The sequence below is a fragment of the Leptidea sinapis genome, chromosome 36 (genome assembly GCF_905404315.1).
Source record: "Leptidea sinapis chromosome 36, ilLepSina1.1, whole genome shotgun sequence".
Lineage (NCBI taxonomy): Eukaryota > Metazoa > Arthropoda > Insecta > Lepidoptera > Pieridae > Leptidea > Leptidea sinapis.
This window is the reverse complement of record NC_066300.1, coordinates 10071191-10092169: the sequence shown is the minus strand read 5'-3', so window position 1 is coordinate 10092169 and position 20979 is coordinate 10071191. Positions and strand designations below refer to the sequence as shown.

Here is a 20979-nt window from a genome sequence, read left to right as displayed (position 1 = left end):
GGACTATAAGGAGTTAATGCCAAGCGCGGCTGATTGCTTATGACTTGTTAATAAAAAAACGGTAAGAGGAACAATATATTCGCATTCCAAAGATAGAAAAATCTTGATGTATCTCCGTTAGAGGTGTTGTTTGTCTATAAGCTAATTTTAGCATAATATATTGTCTTCATTACTATGTAATTACTTGGAGGTATCTACCAAGTATCAAAAATCGTTATTTTAAATTATATTGAAACTCATATATTCGATAAACGAATCGAGGACATGTTAAATGAGTGAAGCGAAAAATCAGCCGTGGCATTTAAATTGACACGCAATCCGGCGAGGTAACTTAATTTACAGTTCTAGTTCGATTTTGAATTATAAATGGTGTTAGGATCAGTGCACATGAGAAGAGCGAGAGTGACCGTATTTCTTGTTTCTCTTGAACATTGCTGTGTATTTGTATAAATGGATCTTAATAATAATATTGCTACTACACAAATAAAACTGAAAACAAAATTTTATGAACGATGCGAGACTCGAACCCGTGACCTCTCGCGTTCAATTCGTGGCTGAGTTGGATAGAGCGCTCGCACGGCGAAAAAACTGACTATTTTTTTTTTTGAGTCTCGAGTGAAAATATTTTAGTTTTTGATGTTTTAAGAGCTCTCTCCAAAGGACAGCTTAAAAAAAAATTAAGAGGTCGCTCATTTTATAAACCAAATATATATATTTATCCATCTGTCCATATAATCTCATAAACTCATGGAGAAATAAATATATTTGAAAATAACATGAAATTTTAAATTAATTCCAATATCTTAATGATCATGCATAATCCTCCCGTGATCTTAATCAAATCGTTGATCCATCTCTGAGTCTTCCGGCACGTGGTCGCAATTCGATGACTATGTCATCTAGCCACTGCCACTTCAGTTAAGCAACCATCTAGGATATGTCAGTAACTTTCATTTTCCTACTAATCTAATCTATCTAATCTCGCAGGAAAACTCCGAGCATAGACCTCTTAATCAATATCTTAATACGCATTATAAATCGAAAAGGTTTGTAGTAAATAAGTTGCAATAAGACAACCCAAATCGATTAAGAAAATATTGCTATCCAAGCAAAGTGTATCATTATTTCAAAGGATTTTTTTTTACTCAACAAGCACGGTAGCCTATCTGACACTTTTCAACTTTTTTATCAGTTATTGATAAAATATGTCTGAATAACAAACGGATCAGGAATATTATGTAAGATTTATTTTAAGATAGGCAAAGGTATTTTCTATATCTGATATAATATTATCTTGTGTTACTATAAAACACAATAGCGACATTCAACCTTTTTCATAATACAAACAATATGTAGCTAGTTAGATTTCGGGAGCGAGCGATTGGATTTTTAAAAGGCATAAAATGCATTTATTTTCTCAAAATTGATTCCTTTAGAATTCTTTTTGATGTCATTTCTTATACTACTAGATACTACTACCGCTTCGGAAACAAATGGCGCTCTGAGAGAGAAGAAGCGGCGCAAGAAACTCTCTTTTAAAAATAGAAATTAAAATTAATATTTTAGAATCGAAATAAGAGTTTATTATTTACGACCCGAGCTTACAGAGTTTGATGCAAGACTGATCTTAAAATATAAATGCAGAATGTAACTTAAAACTATCTTACCAACTACTGTTACAATAACAAGTCGCCCGGAAGGGCCGACCGATAAGAGAAGTGCTGCGTTAGGCTCTACCGCAGCGTGAGAGCTTAAGGCTGTGTTGCACTATGGGATAGGATATATAACTAGCTCTTTGTAGTCGGCTTGTATTTATTATTTACAAAAATATGTGTTTAGTTATAGACAAAGAGCTAACACATAAAATTATTACTTAAATTTTGTATTTGAAATCCTAAGCCTTGTATAGTTTCTTCCATTTTAGAAAGAGGAAAAAGGGAAATAAACTGAATTGGTATAAAAATTAATCTGTTATTTATTACTTGAAACATGTAATTCACATACTTAAAAAACTGTAGATATTCATAAAATTTAACCGATCAGTAGTAGTAGGAAATATCGACTCAATATTTTGTTCATATTTGGGATTATATATTATACATATTATAAATTAACATAAGTTAATAAAGCTATTTGAGATATCTACAAAAACATTATGAGATTACCGACCTATATAAAAAGACATAACACTTGTAGTACGGATATTTAAGAATTCTCCAAAATTGACTTCAAAAGATTAGATTTTTTTTAAACTTTAAAGAAATATAATTTACCGGGCAGACTTTTAACGATAAATAGGAGGTTGAGTACATAAGTATTTGTATTAATTGATGGGATGTTGAGTCGGATATTAAACACGATAGGACCTGTACTCTAACCTAGTTGTAACTCCTACTACTAACAAACAACGGAATGCATATGATTCAAGGTGAGAATAAACATTAGAAGTAGCATCTTAAACCATTTTTTCACTTTTTCTGAAATATATAAAAAAATACCAACAACGTTAAAAACCTTAATTCAAATATTATGCTTAAAAAGAGATGAGTGTTACACAATTTATTCAACGTGTTTTATTTCAATGTTTAGCTTTAGTATGCTTGATTTTATTTTTCAAGTACTCTTAGGCAGACTGGTATGTACTAATGAAAATACACCCTTGTTTTACTTATAAAGGAAACGAGCACGAAAATAACCAAATAGTAAGTAATACGAACTGCTCATTGCTGCGTAGCGATGTTTAAATTTCTTAAGAAACCAGCAAATATAATCAGCAAATCGATTGAGCTCTTCATCTTATGATATATAGACATAGTTCTTCCATATTACTGAAAAAACCCCCACTGTTAACTAAGCGGCGATATATATAGGAGAATAATAATGTTCTTATAAAGATGTTATAATTAAAAATAAAAATATTTAGGAAAGAACGAAATAAATGGCTATATTTATGTACAAGTTTATTATTTGTAAGGTTTTATATTTCGGTGACCCTAAAAGACAAGCAGTGTAGTGCTTAAAGGTACCGTGAATATAATCCGAAGCAACCGTACGCCGTTCAGAGGTAAAATTTTGCAAAGTTCAAATCCTTAATCTCACTTCAAACACCTTTAGTATCACAATGTTCTCGAAACTACGAGCAGATGTTTTAATATGATTTGAATTAATCTGTAACGGGATCTCGTCTTCACAGCTATCCATAATTTCCGTAGTATTAAATGCACCATTACAACTTAATTCACAGAAGTTTCTACTGCAACTAAGTTATACAATGGTTCCGTAATATTATGTCGTTTAATTATTATTTTGTGTTAAAAAAATCTTCTGGATATTTAAGAATGATTTTAGTAGTGTTTTTTTTATTATTTGGCCTAAAGTTTTTAAGTAAAGACGATATCTAAAATATATTAAAGTTTACTTGATTGTAAACTTTCATATACAATAATATTATGTCAACTTACGTGATTATTCTAATGAATTCACTTCATCCGAAATTATTACCACTGAATTTAGATTGACACCGTATCCAATAACGTACTATCACTACATATTATACAAAAAAGTCCTCCACCGCGTCTGTCTGTCTGTTCGCGATAAACTCAAAAATATTGTACCGATTTCCATGCAGTTTTCACCAATGGATAGCAGGTTCTTGAGGAAGGTTTGAGTTTATAATTCTATAAGTGCACTACACATGCGTATACATTAACGATATTTGTTGAAGATGTCGGAAAAAAATAAGCCGCCTGGGAGCTTTAAGCGAAAACGAAAACCCTTTCGGATTTATAATACAATTCGTTAGTCTCGCTAAAACTCGAGGACTTATGTTTACAAATATACACTATTCCAGGTCAAACTATCTCTTGGTTCAGCAAACAATGGGTTGATATAATATATACCATTTATGCCTATAAATGATTCACTTTCACACAATTTTCCTTGCTCCAAATTAGGCAAAGCTAGAGAACTTAATATATTTAGCAAATATAGAAATCCGATCATTTTCAGAGTTACTAGATTATAAATAAACAAATTTTTGTGCTATAGAATGCATGTAACGTGCTATGAACGTTCATAACGCAAATTACGCTCTTTGGTATTAAGGTTTCCATAGTCCTTTATCACCAAACAAAGATTCCTATCGTAAAAGTTTGCCTATAAAACTAAATGGCATCCTTATAGAAACACACTTCCCTGGCTGCAAAATCATGCAGAAAATAGAGTGGATGGATGAATACTCTTCTCCTGAAGAAAAAGACTGGCGGATAGCCCACAAGGTGGTTACCATTGAGAAAACAAAATGGGCCATTAATACCTTTCACCCTTTTAAGTCAGCGGGGCCGGACAAAATATTTCCTGCTTTGTTACAATGGGGGGGAGAGACCATTCTAAACCTGCTGATTGACATATTCAGGGCGTGTCTAGCGCATGGATACATACCCCGAATATGGAGGGAGGTGAAAGTGATTTTCATACCAAAACCAGGTAAAAGTGACTACTCTAATGTTAGATCATTCAGACCCATTAGCCTTACCTCCTTCATCTTGAAAACTTTGGAAAGGCTATGCGAGAGAGAACTGAGGGAAAACTACCTTCGAAGAATACCCTTACACCCTAATCAACATGCGTATAGTCAAGGGAAAAGCACTGAATCTGCACTGCAAGCTGTAGTAATTGTAATAGAAGGTGCACTTTCAGAAAAGATAGACATTGAAGGTGCCTTCGACAAGACAAAATTCACCAAAATAAAGGATGCCCTACAACGCCATGGAGTATGTACAACACTTAACACATGGATTGATAACATGCTGAAAAGTAGAGTCATATTACTTGCTGAAGGTGAGTCACAAAAAGCGATTGTTGCTAAAGGTTGCCCCCAAGGAGGTGTAATCTCGCCTCTTTTGTGGAACCTCGTTGTAAACGATCTGATTACCACCCTCAACCAAAACCTATACTATACTGTAGGTTACGCAGATGATCTAACCATTTTAATATGCGGAAAGTTTGCTAATACAGTATGCGAAGAAACAAATGCAGCATTGAACATCGTAGAAAAACAACGACTTATCAGTTAATCCAACAAAAACGGAACTGATAATGTTTACTAACAAACGAGTTTTGGGAAACTACAAACTACCAAAACTGTTTGATACTGAACTCCAACTAACAAACGAGGTAAAGTATCTAGGAGTATTACTGGATAGTAAGCTGAATTGGAGTGCCCATATAGAGGCAAAAATAAAAACGGCTACTTTATCTTTCTGGCAATGCCGTAGAATGGTAGCAAAATCATGGGGTCTCGCCCCATATATCGTACTATGGCTTTACACAACGGTAATACGTCCCATGTTATGTTACGGCGCAGTAGTCTGGTGGCCACGCACTAAACTTAAAACCACATGTAACAAACTACAACGTTTCCAAAGACTAGCCTGTATGGCCATTACAGGATGTATGCGAAGTACACCTACTGCTGCTTAAGAAGCCATGCTGAATCTTCCAGCGCTACACCTATTCATAAAACAAGAGGCAGCCTCCGCTGCGGCAAGCTTAAAAACACAAAATCTTTGGAAGACCAATAAATCTGCTTCTTCAGAGGTCCTAAATGAGGTGATTATAAAGGAACCACTGCTGCTGGCAGTAAGTGACAGGTCTCCAAAGCAATTTATTTTTGACAAAAAATATAAAATACAGCTGCATGAAGAACCGAAAGAGTGTCGTAATGGAAAGGAGCTCTGGATCTTCACTGACGGCTCGAAAACAAGGTCTGGAACGGGTTACGGAGTGTTTTCTGAAGATCTAAACATAAACATAGCTGCAACACTTGGTGCTCATAATTCTGTCTTCCAAGCGGAATGCATGGGCATCATCGAAGCGGCTACGGCGACTCTGACACGTAAGGTAAAGGATTACTCCATCTGGATCCTTACGGACAGCAAATCAGTACTACAAGCCCTACAAAGCAATATTATCACCTCAAAGCTTATATACAACTGTAACTGTTCCCTGACGGAAGTATGTGATAACAACAATCGCGTAACTCTGCAGTGGATCAAGGGTCGCAGTGGCTCCAGAGGTAATGATGCCGCTGACGAATTAGCAAGGATGGGCTCAGAAATGATAGCCATTGGACCGGAACCAATAGTCCCTCTCCCCTCTGGTTGGCCCACATCAGTCATAAGGCAGCACACCAAGGAGCTACATAATAAATACTGGACGGAGATGAGTGGATGCAGACAAGCAAAAGAGGCTCTACCATGCATATATCAGAGGCTCTCTCGTAAGCTGGTGAAACTCACACGATCAAGATTATGTAAGATAACTCATGTAATAACGGGTCACGGCCCCTTTAACAAACATCTGTTTAATATAGGTGTCACCGACAGTCCCCTGTGCAGGGCTTGCAAGGAGACGGAAGAAACGGCCACACACCTCATCCTGGAGTGCTGCGGTGTGGCCACATACCGGGCCAAACACCTGGGGTCACCGAGGACTCTCCCCGAGGTCATGGGTGACATCAGAGGTTTGAGTAACTTCCTTGAGGAGTTGGGATGGCAAGGTTAGCAACCCAACCCTATGACGCAAAATAGGCGCACAGCAGTCGTCGAGTTGCGGAAAGTAGCCCGTGAATACCTATAACTAAATGGCATATAAATAATCATTCAAATTTGCTGTTTCATGTTACATTGTCCTTACAATTTGCATGACAAAAGATTGTGTCACTGATATAGGCTGAGCAATAAATTAAGATGGTGGGCTCGGCTTCTATAAGCTGGTAACTCAAATTAACATTGTTATCAATTGTTTATTTTATTTGGACGAGGTCCTATCTGATATATAAATAATATTACTAGCCTTATATAAATCTAGGCTAGTAATTTATAATGTCATAATAAACTTATGGCTTATTTTATATAACATAAAATGAATTTGTGATTTTAATCTTATTGTATTAAGTACATTAAACTTCTTTACACTAACATACCAATAAAACACAACAAAGTCGTAATAAGGTTTCAAAGAATTTTATTTCATTAATGCTAGTATTACCAATTGAAATAAAATACCTTTTAAAGGATTAAAATGCATGTAATTGTAACTGTATTGTAAGCGTTAGGTTTTTTGCGTAAAAGTAATGCTTGATCCTTTAAAAAAACATTTTATTAAAAGGTTTACAAACACATTAAGATATGCGATTTTCATTGAATAAATATTTCTACAAAAGTAATTATAAAAAGTATTCTCTATTTCTCTCAACATTTCATTGACAACAAAATAATATGAAGAGATCCTAGATAAACAGTCGACATAAACTTAAAAAAAAATAGACTTAATAATATAGATACATGACCATAATTCAGTTTGGTGTTCGTAGAAATAAAATACTATTTAATTATAATGACTGCAACAAAAACATTTACATTTATTTTGATAATGAAATTATTATAACATCCAATGTAATATTATGATTATACAGTTAAACTTTGTTGTAATCTCATTTTGTATTACAGTATTTCGGTTCAGTTGTTCAACGTATCTATGACGTGTATTTTAAGAATTATATTTGTAAATATAATGATGTCGTACTAAGAATATGAGATCTGTAAGTACGTATTTATATTTTAATGATTCGTCGTACGGTACCGATCTTGTTAGCAGTAACTGTTGAGATATAGTTTTCAATTTAATAATGTTATTAATTTATGATTATTTATTATTGTTTTACAAATTTGTCAGTTAAATCATGTTTATTTTTATGATCAATGATCTCGATAGAACTCGTCTATGGAGAACGAAAGGTAATATAGTCGATTATTTTTAAAAAGTGGGGGCATTCTTATCGAGCGTTTGGTCGGAAACAGACGTTGAATATAAATAAAGTTGTGCAATTGTAAGTAATTGTTAAAGAATAAGGTAGAGAGATTAACATATTATTATAATTGTGGTCACGAAGTAAGCAATTTTATTACACACCAGAACAATGACGTTCTATACATATGGACGTATCATACGCATTCTGATAACGGAACGGCAAAAGTGTGCTTAAAGACAATGTAAGCACACTTTTCTCCTTAGAGCGTGTCCACACGGCGCGTTGCGTTGCGTTGCGTCGTCGCAACGCAAATATTTTGACGCATAGCCGGCCACACGGGCGCTGCAGCGTTACTATGACGCAGTCAACGTTCCGTCGGCGCAGCGGCGACGCACAGTTGCGGCAAGTATTTTGAAAAAAATTCGCAGTCAGTCTATAGCAAATCATGGATCGGAAAAGACGTCTAGCATTGCTCCTATTACTACGTCACCGCCGAAATCGACGCAAGATCACAAGACGGTACTGGATCAGTCCTTTCATTTCATTAAGAAATCGTGATGGACAGTTTTTTTTTTTAGAATATCGGGAGTTGCTATTAGACGAAAAGAAGTTTTATAATTTTTTTAGAATGAGTGTATCCAGCTTCGAATGTTTATTGAAGTCCTTAGAACCACACATACGAAAAAACTATACTAATATGAGGAATCCAGTGGAACCAGTAGAAATGCTGGGAATCACTTTAAGGTAACTATATAAATATATTTAAGTAATAAAAATATAACAGTTTTTTTGGTTTGTTTAATTAGTAATCAACTCACAAATAATCAGCAATTGTCATAATTTTAAATTTAGACATTATTTAAGAGAGTAATCAACTCACAAATAATCAGCAATTGTCATAATTTTAAATTTAGACATTATTTAAGAGAGATATCATCCAGTAATTACAAATTAGAAAAATCGTATTCAGTTTCTTCACTTGCTTGAGATGTTTCTGGAGATGTAATTGAATTATTAAAATCAGAAATGTATGTACTTTGAAAATTTGCTGTTTGATACCCATATGGTGGTTGGTGAGACGTTGATGGGCCACTCACATATGATGATGTTTGTCCATACCGCATTTCATCTATAATTTGTATAACTTTACTTTGGAAACGGAGAGTTTCTCGGTCGGAAAATTCTTGAATAGATGGCAATATAGCTCTGAAAAATGACATATGGCGATTTTCCGGCTCCTTGAGAAGTTTTAGTCCTTCTCTTTCAAACTCATCCATTTGCATTGCCCTTTTGCGCGCGACTGGAACATAGCGCGGAGTGTTGTCTGTGGTAATGTCATCATTTGTAGACGTAGATTCATTGTTGATTTCTCTAGGCGAGTCTAAGCTAGATTCGGTGGCATTTTGTTCCACTTTTCTCAAAAAAAGGAGTTGATTGTATAAATGATACTTCTTCAGTTTCGTAGCGCCCGAGCCCGATTTTGATGCTTCTTTTAATTTTTTTGAATATCTGAAGTAATTATCTTTTACACTTCTCCATTTTTTTATTAAATCATTACCTGCAAAACCAATAGTAAACATGATTTAATAATTTATACATAGTGAATTTCTCGATAAAATTTAATGACATATTCAGATATCGTTAACAAACACTATGTGACCGACTCTGGAATCGTGAAAATATAACAGCTGTTACATACAAAAAGCAATACCTACTGAATCAAAATGTATGCAACAGCTGCTATTTTTTTCGCGATTCTAGAATTAATTGGTTACATAGAGAAAGTTATTTGCTATCGATGTCTGAATATGTCAGTATTTTTTTTCGGGTATCTATCTATCTCATAAATGCATATTATAATAATTATTTTCTTTTCAGATACCTAGGAAGTGGAAATTCAATAACTGATTTACATTTCAAATTCAAACGGGGAAAATCTACTATTGCATATATAATACAAAGAGTTTGTCGTGCTATATGGACCAATCTTCTTCGAGACAACATCCCTGAACTGACAACTGAAAGTTTCCAAACAATAGCGAGGGGTTTTGATGTAAAGGCAAATTTTCCTCAATGTGTTGGTGCCATCGACGGCAAACATATCCGCGTGTGTAATCCTGCAAATAGTGGCTCACTTTTTTTTAATTATAAAGCCTTTTTTTCGATTGTGTTGCTAGCTATTGTGGATTCAAATTACAAATTCGTATTTGTCGACATCGGTGCATACGGAAAAGAATGCGATTCAACCATATTACAAAATTCTAAACTGTACGAGCTAATGATTAACAACAACTTACCACTACCTCAACCCCAGCCACTCTCTGGTAGCAATATACCAACCCCGTATGTATTTGTGGGTGACGAAGCTTTTGGACTGAGCAAACATATTATGCGTCCATATGGCGGTCAAAATCTCGACTTACAACAAAAGGTTTTCAATTACCGTCTAAGCAGAGCCAGAAGATATGTCGAATGCGCTTTTGGGATTATGGCTAACAAATGGCGCATTTTTCACAGACCGATAGACGTGTCCTATGACTTCGCTACTGACATTATAAAAGCATGTTGTGTATTACACAATTTTGTCGCTGATCGAGATGGTTTTAGACAAAGAGATAAATTTGCTATAAGTGTTGATGAATTTCTCCCAATACAACCCGTACATGAAGAACAGACAGCACCGAATGTCATAAGACAGCAATATGCGACCTATTTTATGACTAGAGGAACTCTGCCTTGGCAGCTAAATAAGGTATAATTGTATTATGAGGGTTTTCAAGATTTTCTTGCACCGCCAATTCCGCGATCAGTAAAAAAATAATATTTTATACCTACTCAGCGTAGTCTAGGTTAGTTTTGAGCTAAGTAATAAAATAGTACTCACGCTAATCTAAATTCCCTAAGTTTTAAAATTTTAGAGTGTCGAGATATTAATTTTGTACTGATCGCGGAATTGGCGGTGCAAGAAAATCTTGAAAGCCCTCTTAAATAAAAAAAAAAAATAAATATCTGTACTGTGAACTCACCAACTTTATTTTTTCGTTCAGCTGTGAAATTCTCGTAATCAGGAAATAAAACTTTTGATATGTCTTCCCAGGCTTTTGTTTTTAAATTTTTATTTTTAAAATCTACGTTTGACTTGTCCCATATAATTTCCCTTTCCTGTATCAATGTAATCAAGTAATCTATGTCAATTTCTTCAATGGTATTCATTTTACCCTGCAAATAAAACTAATTACCCTGCAAATAAAACTAAATACAAAAACGTAAACGTAAAACGAAATGAGCTTCCGTATATCCTCTCTGTCAACGCACAAGCAACTGAGCGCTGACGCTCCGACGTCGCACGAGTACACCCCCTCCCGCTTCGTCTCGGGGGCTGCTGTCCGTCATGTGTGCGTTGCGACGACGCAGCGCGCCGTGTGAACACCTTGGTTATTTGTATGTAAAACAACGCAGTGGTAGCGCTGCGTCGACGCAACGCTGACGCAACGCGCCGTGTGGACTGGCTCTAAGTCGTGTGTCAGCTGTGTGTCAATCTATAAGCCTAAGTATGCAATAAAAAATGCTTCAATAATACATTAACAACTCCAAAAAAAGGTGGTGTGAATTATCATCGGTAAGGTTATTTTATTTATATAAGATTTATGTGCAAAATGCGGAAGTAATTTAATAAAACGAATATATTTTCATTAAATATGGTACAATATTATTGACAAGCCCCCAGACAAGATCCGCTTGTCAGAATGGGACAATCGGGTTCTAAATTCAAAATACGCAGCTGAAATTGAAATAGTGTTTACATTGCTGCCTACTGACCGGTAATATTTTAAACAACTGGAGCAGAAATGTATAGACATAGCTGTCAAAGGTTATTATGGTGTCATTTGTGGCGTGTGTCTATATGTCTATGTGTCTATATATATCGAACGTCATTGCACCAAAAGCTTGATTGTGAGAATTCGTCACAATAAATATTTTGAAATTATAACCAATATAAATATAATTCATGCCTTAATGTAACACCTTAACAAAAGGTCTTAAGTCAGGTTATTGAAAATTCTGAATTCCATTGTGTACATCGAGGTTACCATCTTTAGCTACATGTTTATTTTATTTAGTTCCGATGGAGCGACGAACACTATAATAAATATTTTGCATTCTACAACTGTGCGTTTGCGAGGAACTTCTTGCCTCGTGCAGCCACTTTGTGGAATGAATTACCGGCTGCAGTTTCCCGAACCGATACGATCTAGGGACCTTCTAGTTAAGAGAGCATATTCCCAACATATGTCCGTATGTCCATGGGTGCCTGCCTCATCAATTTCCGCCCGTCTGCCCCCTCTTATATAAAAAATATATAAAATCTCCAGTACTTGAAGTTAAAATCAACTTGTTCCTAAAAACAGTGCGATCTTTATTAACTTAATAGAATACATATTAACTTATTAATTCTATTATTATTTCCCTGGATGCAATGATTTGAGCGAGGACTCGCAAGCCAGAACGCATCGTGCGTTCGTGCGTGCGAAAAGAAAACCACAATAATTTAAATATAAAATTTACTTTAATTAAACATTAACTGTTGTGTACCAAACGCTTTTATATATATTGGTTTGCTTTATTATAAGTGTGCATAATATGCATATAATTATATTAGCTTCACGCTTTTGTTCTCTTGGTATCCCTTTTATATGGTATTCGGGCAAAAGTTAATATTTAAAGAGTATATAACAATAATCTTGGGTACGGGACACGACTTGCGTCGATACTCTGGCTCCTTCATGTCCAAGTTACGTCAGTTGGTGCCGGGGCTGCTGCTTCGACTGCCGAAAAAAGTAAAAATCGCAAATATGTCGGTCTCAGTGATTCTTATATATTTGTGCCATTTAGTGTCGAGACACGTGGCCTGTAGGGCCCAGAGGCGCGGAGAATGTACAAAGTAAAATCTTCTTGCCTCTATAGGTCTGCTGCCAACCCAAGCGCTGCCAGCTGTTTCAGTCAACGCATCAGCCTAGCTATCCAACGTGGAAATGCTGACAGTATTCTCGGTACGCTTCCCCTTAGTGATAGTTTTAATTAATGTTATCATAGTATTGCAAATATAGTTTAACAAATATTATTTGTTTTGTTAAAATACATTTATGTTTATAATAAATAAACTGATTGTATATCTTACCTTCTGTTATGAATGTACAATAATTTAAGTAGTTAGTGTATTATTTAATTGTCAAAATAATATTACTGGTTATGATTGCAGAATACAGTTTAAATTTACCCGTGTGTAATTGACAGCCAGTTATGATAGAGCATACCAATTATAACTTTGACAGGCTATTAAAAAACGAAATGAATTCTCGTTTATGATCACAGCCGATAGTTGCTAGCAGTTATTGATGATGCATTGCAAACATACAATTATATTTCATACGTCACACATTTAGTGAAAATAATTTAATAAAAAATTATACAATGCTGTCTATAACTGCACTGTTAATGGCGATCATAATTATATTAAGGGTGGTGGGGCTGTCGATGAGGCACCAAGCTTATATCATCTTTGATCACCTCCACAGCTACAAAAAAAAATACAGCATTCTTTTATGCCCTCACCCGAAAGCTAATATGTGTAAATATGTTTTATGTTGCAGCTAAGTGTTCGGACAGCCAGAGACTTTTTATAATTATTTTATAGCAATCATAATGACAGTACAATATTGTATATTTTGTTAAAGCGTAAAAAAGGATGCTGGGAGCTTCTTCTCTCTTAGAGCGCCATTTCTTTCCAAAGCGGTGGTCGTGTTAGAAATGAAGACTTCAAAAAGAATTCTAAGGGAATCAGTTTTGAGAAGATAAATACCATTACTAATCCTATCAAGTGCCATCAACATAGTTAAAAAAATTAGAAGTATCTCCAATTTTAAGTGGCTTAATTGATAAAAATAGGAAAATCGCAAACGGGTAAAGGATAAGAAAACTGTCAAGATATACCAATATCTAGTTACTGATAAATAAGTGCTACTTCTTACCCGCATTCGATTATTCTCGAATTAAAAAAAAATCTGCACCTCAATAAAAATTAGTCTCACTCGGAACTCTCACTTGAAACGTATACTTATTATCTAAAATGAACAAACTAACTTTTAAACTTATTTTCATTACATTATTTAATTCTCATTTCAGATAATAAGGGTACATTCCATTTGTTTTAATATCGTAGAGCCCGTAATGAAATTGAGATAACAGTATATTTTAATTAGAGCGTATTTCCATTGAAAGTAGGTTTTTGTCGAATCAGTTTGAATAACAGGGTAATTATAGCACTTATCTTACAATATCGCTATTATGATTGCTTGTTTACGTATTTTTGTCAAACAAAAAAAATTATTCCAGATAAGTATTAATTTCAATCCAGGTCCTTTCAAATTTGCTTCTGCAATAGTCCGTCAGTCGCTAGGTTTGCTTTGGACGGCTACTTTACTGATTTCTAGGGAATATAATCCCAAAGCATGCTTTGAAGTAATCTAGATAGCCTCAGAGCTTGCGCCCCATTGCACTGTTCCATTAAATCTTTTTTTTTATAAAATAAGCAACGAGACGAGCAGGACGTTTACCTGAATTACGTCCAATTATGTGACTTACTTTTATTCAAGTGCCCGTATCGAAATGCAATAAAGTCAAACATTAACACAATTTCTAATCAGTAGGGATAGTATTAAAACTGATTATGTAGTGGTTACAAATCAGTATTGTGACACCAAGACGCCCGTGAAAGATTCATGTTGTAAGCTCGTTGTTCTGAGTTCTCTCTAGAGACGGCAAACGTAACGAACCGCGACTACGTACTTTTATATTGCTGATTCATATTTCTACGATTACAACTGGTGCATATGAGAATAATATATTAAGTTTTTATGTTTTTCTACATAACTATATTGAGTTCTTTTTATTGTGAGCACTCTGCACTGAAACTGAAACCACCATACAGCATCAAACAACAAAGTTACTGCCTTAACTAACATTAACTGACACTGGAATAGAACTCTATAAGATACATATTATGTTGTAAGCTAATAATTAAGGAATCTTCAAACCCGCAAACTCAAACATTAGGAATAAAAGGCATAAAAGGCATTTATTTTCTCAAAATTGATTCCTTTAGAATTCTTTTTGTTGTAATTTCTAATAGGAATTCGGAAACAAATGGCGCTCTGAGAGAGAAGAAGCGGCGCAAGAAACTCTCCCAGCATTCTTTTTTTGCGCTCTTTTCAATAAAAATATACAATATTGTACAGTCAGTTCTGTCGCTATAAAATAATCACAATCTAGTCCAAGGCTGTCCGATCGTTTAGATATTCAGCTGCGGAGTAATAGGATTTACGACAGATCCATTTTTTTTATAAAACATTGAAATTTATTTATAGATAATGCCTGAAGTGGCTGGGACTTTATTATAGAAGTGTATAAATTACCCTTAAAGCTATTATGAATCTTATGAAGCCTAATAGAATTACTTACAAGCAATCCCTTATGTCTAGTGTTATAATAATGAAAATCACTATTAAGAGCAAAAAGGTGACGATTCTTGTAAACGTATATCAAATTTTCATAAATGTACTGACAATGAACAATCATCATATTTATTTCTTTAAATTTTTCTTTGAGAGACTGTCTATAACCAAGCTGATATATAGCACGAACAGCTCTCTTTTGCAGAGCAAACACTATATCAATGTCAGCAGCATGATCCCATAGTAAAATGCCGTACGTCATGATGCTGTGAAAATAACTGAAGTACACTAATCTAGCGATTAAATATATTAAACTGCTCCAATTGCAATTACTCGGCATACTCTCAAAATTATTCAACGTGCCACATTCCTCACATCTATAATACATCTTTGATTTCTATCTGACCAAAGATAAATGTATTCTAAAATTTAAGGATAGTAGTATAAGATAAGAAGTATAAATGCAACAAAAAGAGACTCGCTGTACTATATACTAGGTATATAAAATATATTGACTACTCTTTTTCTAAGCTTTATATCATCGTCATCATCATATCAGTCAGAAGACGTCCATTGCTGGACAAAGGCCTCCCCCAAAGATCTTCACGATGATCGAACCTGCGCTACCCTCATCCAAAGCTTTATTAGTTTTGTCTACCTAAATATAATAACATATATGGTAAAAGAACCTGTAACTATATATTAACTAGGATATTAAATACATTACCCGATGATCTTATAGATATATATATATCTACAAAGGAAAAATTTGAAAGTAAAGTTAAAAAAAATCTATCTAGAATCCAATAACCAGGAATACCTATGATGTATATTTTAATATTATTACTATGTGTTAAATTAAGTCTTAAGTAATTAAAATAATTATTGTAATGCGAACTTACCGCTCGTTCATAAACCTTCTAAGGTTTTGCGAGTATGTCTTTATTATATTTCTTATATATCTTAAGATAATTTTGTTCATTGAATAAATAAATAAAAAAATGTACATTTTTATTAACTCTCATCTATACACTAATCTGTCACAACTTTTTTTTCAAATTGTTGGTGTAAATTAAATTGTAAAGAATTGTCGCATATTTCAATTAGTGAATTAATAATAATATGATTATTCTTTTCCGTCTTGAGCTTAAACTATTAAGATCTGATACTCTATTTTCCTCTATCTAAATGTCATACTGATTGTTACCAAATGGTATGTGTTGATCGCAGCCCATATTCTCTAACACCAGAGAATCACAGGAGCGAGAATAATCGAATCGTGGGCACCGTGGCAACCGTGGTAAGAATCAATGGTACCATCTATTCCATCTTCGACACATTCACACTTAAACCTTTGAAATAATATTTGAACTGCCAGCTATCCCGTCAATAAAACTGTAGTGGAAATTGCGAGAGTATCAGACTTCATTTACAGGATTAATTCCACGCTTAATTGCTTTAATCACAAGACGAAATAAAAAGTTGTGTGTTTTTATTTCGGAATTTTATTTTTATATGGATATTTATTCCACCGAGAACTTTATAATTATAATTGGTTTCATAAGATAAGCAATTCATTTGTAGATACAAATGATAAGACATTATGTCAAAAGTATATTGAGTTGCATTGGATTCTTTGCAGCCTTCTTATGTATAGAACACTATTGTATTGTTGGCAGTAAAATTTGTTGATTGTTATTGATAATTGTTAAGTATTTAAGTCTCGCTATTATTAAAAAAAATCGTTTTTCGTGATTTCTGAATAAATAATTTTTATAAAGAAATTTACGTCGCATTAAATTTATAGCAAAGATATATAGCTGTAACTGCAAATCATGATTGGCTATCCCACATCTATTGGTGTCATTATTCTAAGGGTGTCATAATATCGGAAAACTCAAAAGTCTTCGAATTACGACAAATATCTCAATCGTGATAGTAGTCTATTTTCAATGTATGTTGACTAATGTACGGAGACAAATATAAGATAACTTGCAACACATCAACTCTCGCTCCGAATTCCTAGGATCCCTCACCATTAAATAGTAATATATGTAATATTACTCATAACGCAAGAACTGCTTTTATAACGATAGATGAGTTCTTACAGAAATTTTAGCTGTGTAAGTAATAAACCATTTTATAATGAAAAAAAAGTTAAATCTATTATATTAAATTTAGATATTTTAAATTCAACTTATACCTTTCTGGCTTATTCATATTCCTGGTATCGTTTGTAAATCGTCGTACAACTTAAAAAAAATAAAATGATATAAATTGTTTGGATTTTTTAAGGATATATCTCTTAAATGGAATCTTATTATAAAATGTTGCATAAAAATGGCGGAGGGAGACCATAACACTCAATTGTTAAACCTGGAATACTCAATCCAATCAAAGTTACAATGTGTTAAATGTTATATAATTATTAAAATATCTTAATAATATATGATCGTCAAAAGCCATTTATTAATACATTGTTCATAAACAAAGGCTTTGATGTCGAGTTTCGGTTTACTTAACTTTTTGCCCTTGCTTCAGACTTGATGAGTTTCTCAAAGTAATTGTAATTACAAAGTAATTTTGTAAACACCCTGTTCTTACCTATAACACGTTTTAACGTTAGGAGATTGAAGCAGCGATAATTTGTGTTTATTTCTTTAGTTTCTTGTAATTAAAGTCTCATGAAATGTATTGTTGACAATTTAACAAAAAGAAATCCTTAGAATAATGTAATTATTCTTTGGTTTTCTTCTGTAAGTTTTTTTGTTTTCTTAGTCTACATGTTTGTTACGTTTGAAAAATAAAAGTGGTAATTTTTGTTTTATTACCAGAATACAGTCTTCGGTTGGATGTCTTACTTGCATTTTCTGCATTATCAGCTCATATTTAAAATCAGATAATACACACTGTCAGTTTTACTTATATGTACATCACACAATGTTTTAGAATACCTGGACACTGAAGCGATTTTAGGCGGGGCGAGGGACTATTTTGCGATAATGTTAGTACGATTACATCGTGCTAAAACATATTTTATTCGGCTAAGTCAGCTTCATCATCATCATCATCATCAGGCGGAAGAAGTTCACTGCTGGACAAAGTCTTCCCCCAAAGATTTCCACGACGATCGGTCCTGCGTTGCCCTCATCCAACGTATTCCGGCGATCTTGAACGGATCCGGACCGGACCTTGATCAGATCGTCGGTCCATCTTGTGGGGGGCCTACCAACACTGCGTCTTTCGGTACGTGGTCGCCATTCGAGGACTTTACAGCCCCAACGGTCATCTGACCGTCGAACTATGTGCTCTATCCACAGTTTAGTTAGCTTAGCTTCACTAAAAACTTGAGTCCATAAGCTTATAACAGAACGAAGTAAGAAAATACTAGAAATTGCCTGCGAATCCTTAAATAAACAAATTTACATTCACATTTATTATAATAATGAAGGATTTTGTCATAATATAGTGTATCGGATAACACTAATATAAGCTTATTATCTACCAATTAAAAACGTTTATTTCGAATCATATGCTCCATAAACATTTATGACTATCATAATGTTTAGTTTTATGTCTGTTAGTAAATGTAATGTTTGATTTTGTTGTTGATTATAATAATTGCTTAATTGACTTTTGTAACGTTCGATATTCTTTTATTTATGTCAAAATACTATTCATAAAGGCGGCAAACTTTGGAAATTTTCCATTTTTGAGAGAATCTTGAGTTAGAATTTGTCTTATTTTTTAACACGTACTGATTATCAATGGTACTCCTATGACCAATTATTAAAATTAAATCCAAACTTCTATTTTCTGGTATATGATACGTAGACTAGCCTTAAGTTCTGTTACAAATACAGTATCTTACACTTTTTAATAGTACACTTTTTAGGTAGTAATTTTAATAAAACCCTGTATGCTTTTATTTATTTATGTCTCAGACAAAAATTAAAAAAAAAATTGTATTCCAACTGACTTGAACTTACTTACTGCTTGTTCTAGAGTCTAGACATTTTTAAGTGATTCGATTTTGGAATGCCGTTTAGGGCATTTCTTCAAAAACCAATTTTAAAATACAAATGGTTCAGGTCAGGGCTAGACGACGGCCGGTCTTGAGCTCGTATAAAGTTTCGAATGTGACTTTGAGTCAAGTGCAGTAGGAAAAAAAAAAGTTGGTTAGTTTACAGTCTAATTATTATCTCTTTATATTCAAATTACCAGTTAAAAAGTTATAATTATAGTCATTTTTATGTTATTGAATATATTTTCATTTTTTGCTACCATAATTCTTAATTAAATTTAAATCTTATAATTTCAATTCCAATAACAAATAATAGCAAAAATATAAATTGAAAACCAATATAGTATTGAGTTTAACACAAAGTTGAACAGAAATTGAATCAGAAAGTATGAGTATAGTAAAGTATCATATGAGATCAGTAAACAATATCGGAAACAATTGATTGGTTGTGTTTGTGCTGCGCCCCGCGGCACAAGTCCGGTGCAGCTCTTTGTGGAATATAATGAAGTTTCAGTGGTTCTTTGTTGTACGTTATGAACTAATTTTAAATAGAGCTTAGGAATTACTTCTTTCAAATATAACGGATACATTTAAAATTTTATATTATACATATACTTAAATATATAAATATATATTTAAGTCTATTTACGATTAACCTGATGCAAGTATTCTCTTATTATTCCTATTCAGCACTCATGTTTGAATGAATTTGGATAATAATTGATGCGAGATTTCAATCTGAAACCAATTTCGCATAATAGTTAGTTAATGTTCTAACATTCTAGATTGTAGACAATGATTTTAATTTAAAATTATGGAATATTTGACTTATAATTGTTTTTCATACAGCTTTAAAAGTTGGAGGCTTCTTTGCACAGGATGCCGACTAGATTATGGGTACCACAACGACGCCTATTTCTGCTGTGGAGCAGTAATGTGAAAGCATTACTGTATTTCGGTTTGAAGGGTGCCGTAGCTAGTGATATTACTGAGCAAATGAGACTTAACATCTTATGTCTCAAAGTGGTTTGCGCAGTTGTAGTGCCGCTCAGAATTTTTAGGGTTTTTCAAGAATTCTGAGCTGCACTGCATTGTAATGGGCAGGGCGTATCAATTACCATCAGCTGAACTTCCTGCTCATCTCTCCCCTTATTGTCATTAAAAAGACAAAAAAATAGTTAAGATGGTGACATTGAAAATTTAATATGAATACCGCGGTGCGTGGAACTAACGTAATAGAAGCAGCATCTCAATATATTTGTTTGGAGAGGAGACGGCTAGTGATGGCACCGTGCGTGTTGGTTTAATCGCTTTCATGTTATAAATCACTACAATTCAGATAGGCTTATTACATAACAACAGATGTCTATTGTATTGAACTTCAAGCAATGATGGCGATACAGTCCTGACTTATAAATAAACTTCACCAATATTGTTGTACTCAATACCTCACTCGACTCGACACACTATTTTAACTCTATTGGACTTACATTTTACAGTATAGCACGGCTCTTTTCTACTTTGACCCCTTATATATTACACTTGATAGTAAAAAATTGCATCAATCTGTGGAATAAACGCTTTCCCCCCCAACCGTATCTTACGGAAGGGATTAGGGTTGTGGGTACGAT

At 33.9% G+C, this 20979-nt stretch overlaps 2 protein-coding genes and 1 long non-coding RNA gene across 4 annotated transcripts in view; 2 read left to right on the top strand and 1 right to left on the bottom strand.

Moving 5' to 3' along the window:
* The window catches only part of LOC126975483 (uncharacterized), a 325432-nt gene that overhangs the window by 291054 nt on the left and 13399 nt on the right, over positions 1–20979 (top strand). The window lies entirely within an intron of this gene.
* LOC126975456 (uncharacterized) lies at positions 8142–10726 on the top strand. Its single transcript, XM_050823371.1, has 2 exons — positions 8142–8557; positions 9692–10726. The coding sequence occupies exons 1-2, from the start codon at positions 8259–8261 to the stop codon at positions 10569–10571; spliced, it is 1179 nt and encodes a 392-aa protein (XP_050679328.1). The 5' UTR covers positions 8142–8258; the 3' UTR covers positions 10572–10726.
* LOC126975468 (uncharacterized) lies at positions 8594–11101 on the bottom strand. Its single transcript, XM_050823387.1, has 2 exons — positions 10840–11101; positions 8594–9371 (listed from the first exon to the last, which is right to left on the bottom strand). Exons 1-2 carry the CDS (start codon positions 11024–11026, stop codon positions 8758–8760), a joined length of 801 nt encoding a protein of 266 aa, XP_050679344.1. The 5' UTR covers positions 11027–11101; the 3' UTR covers positions 8594–8757.

Excerpts from the sequence above, each read along its gene's own strand:
- LOC126975456 (XM_050823371.1), top strand. The coding sequence starts at position 8,259 with ATGGATCGGAAAAGACGTCTAGCATTGCTCCTATTACTACGTCACCGC. Across the intron at positions 8,558-9,691 it reads ATGCTGGGAATCACTTTAAG|ATACCTAGGAAGTGGAAATT; the intron begins GTAACTATATAA and ends TTTTCTTTTCAG.
- LOC126975468 (XM_050823387.1), bottom strand. The coding sequence starts at position 11,026 with ATGAATACCATTGAAGAAATTGACATAGATTACTTGATTACATTGATA. Across the intron at positions 9,372-10,839 it reads TGAACGAAAAAATAAAGTTG|GTAATGATTTAATAAAAAAA; the intron begins GTGAGTTCACAG and ends TTGGTTTTGCAG.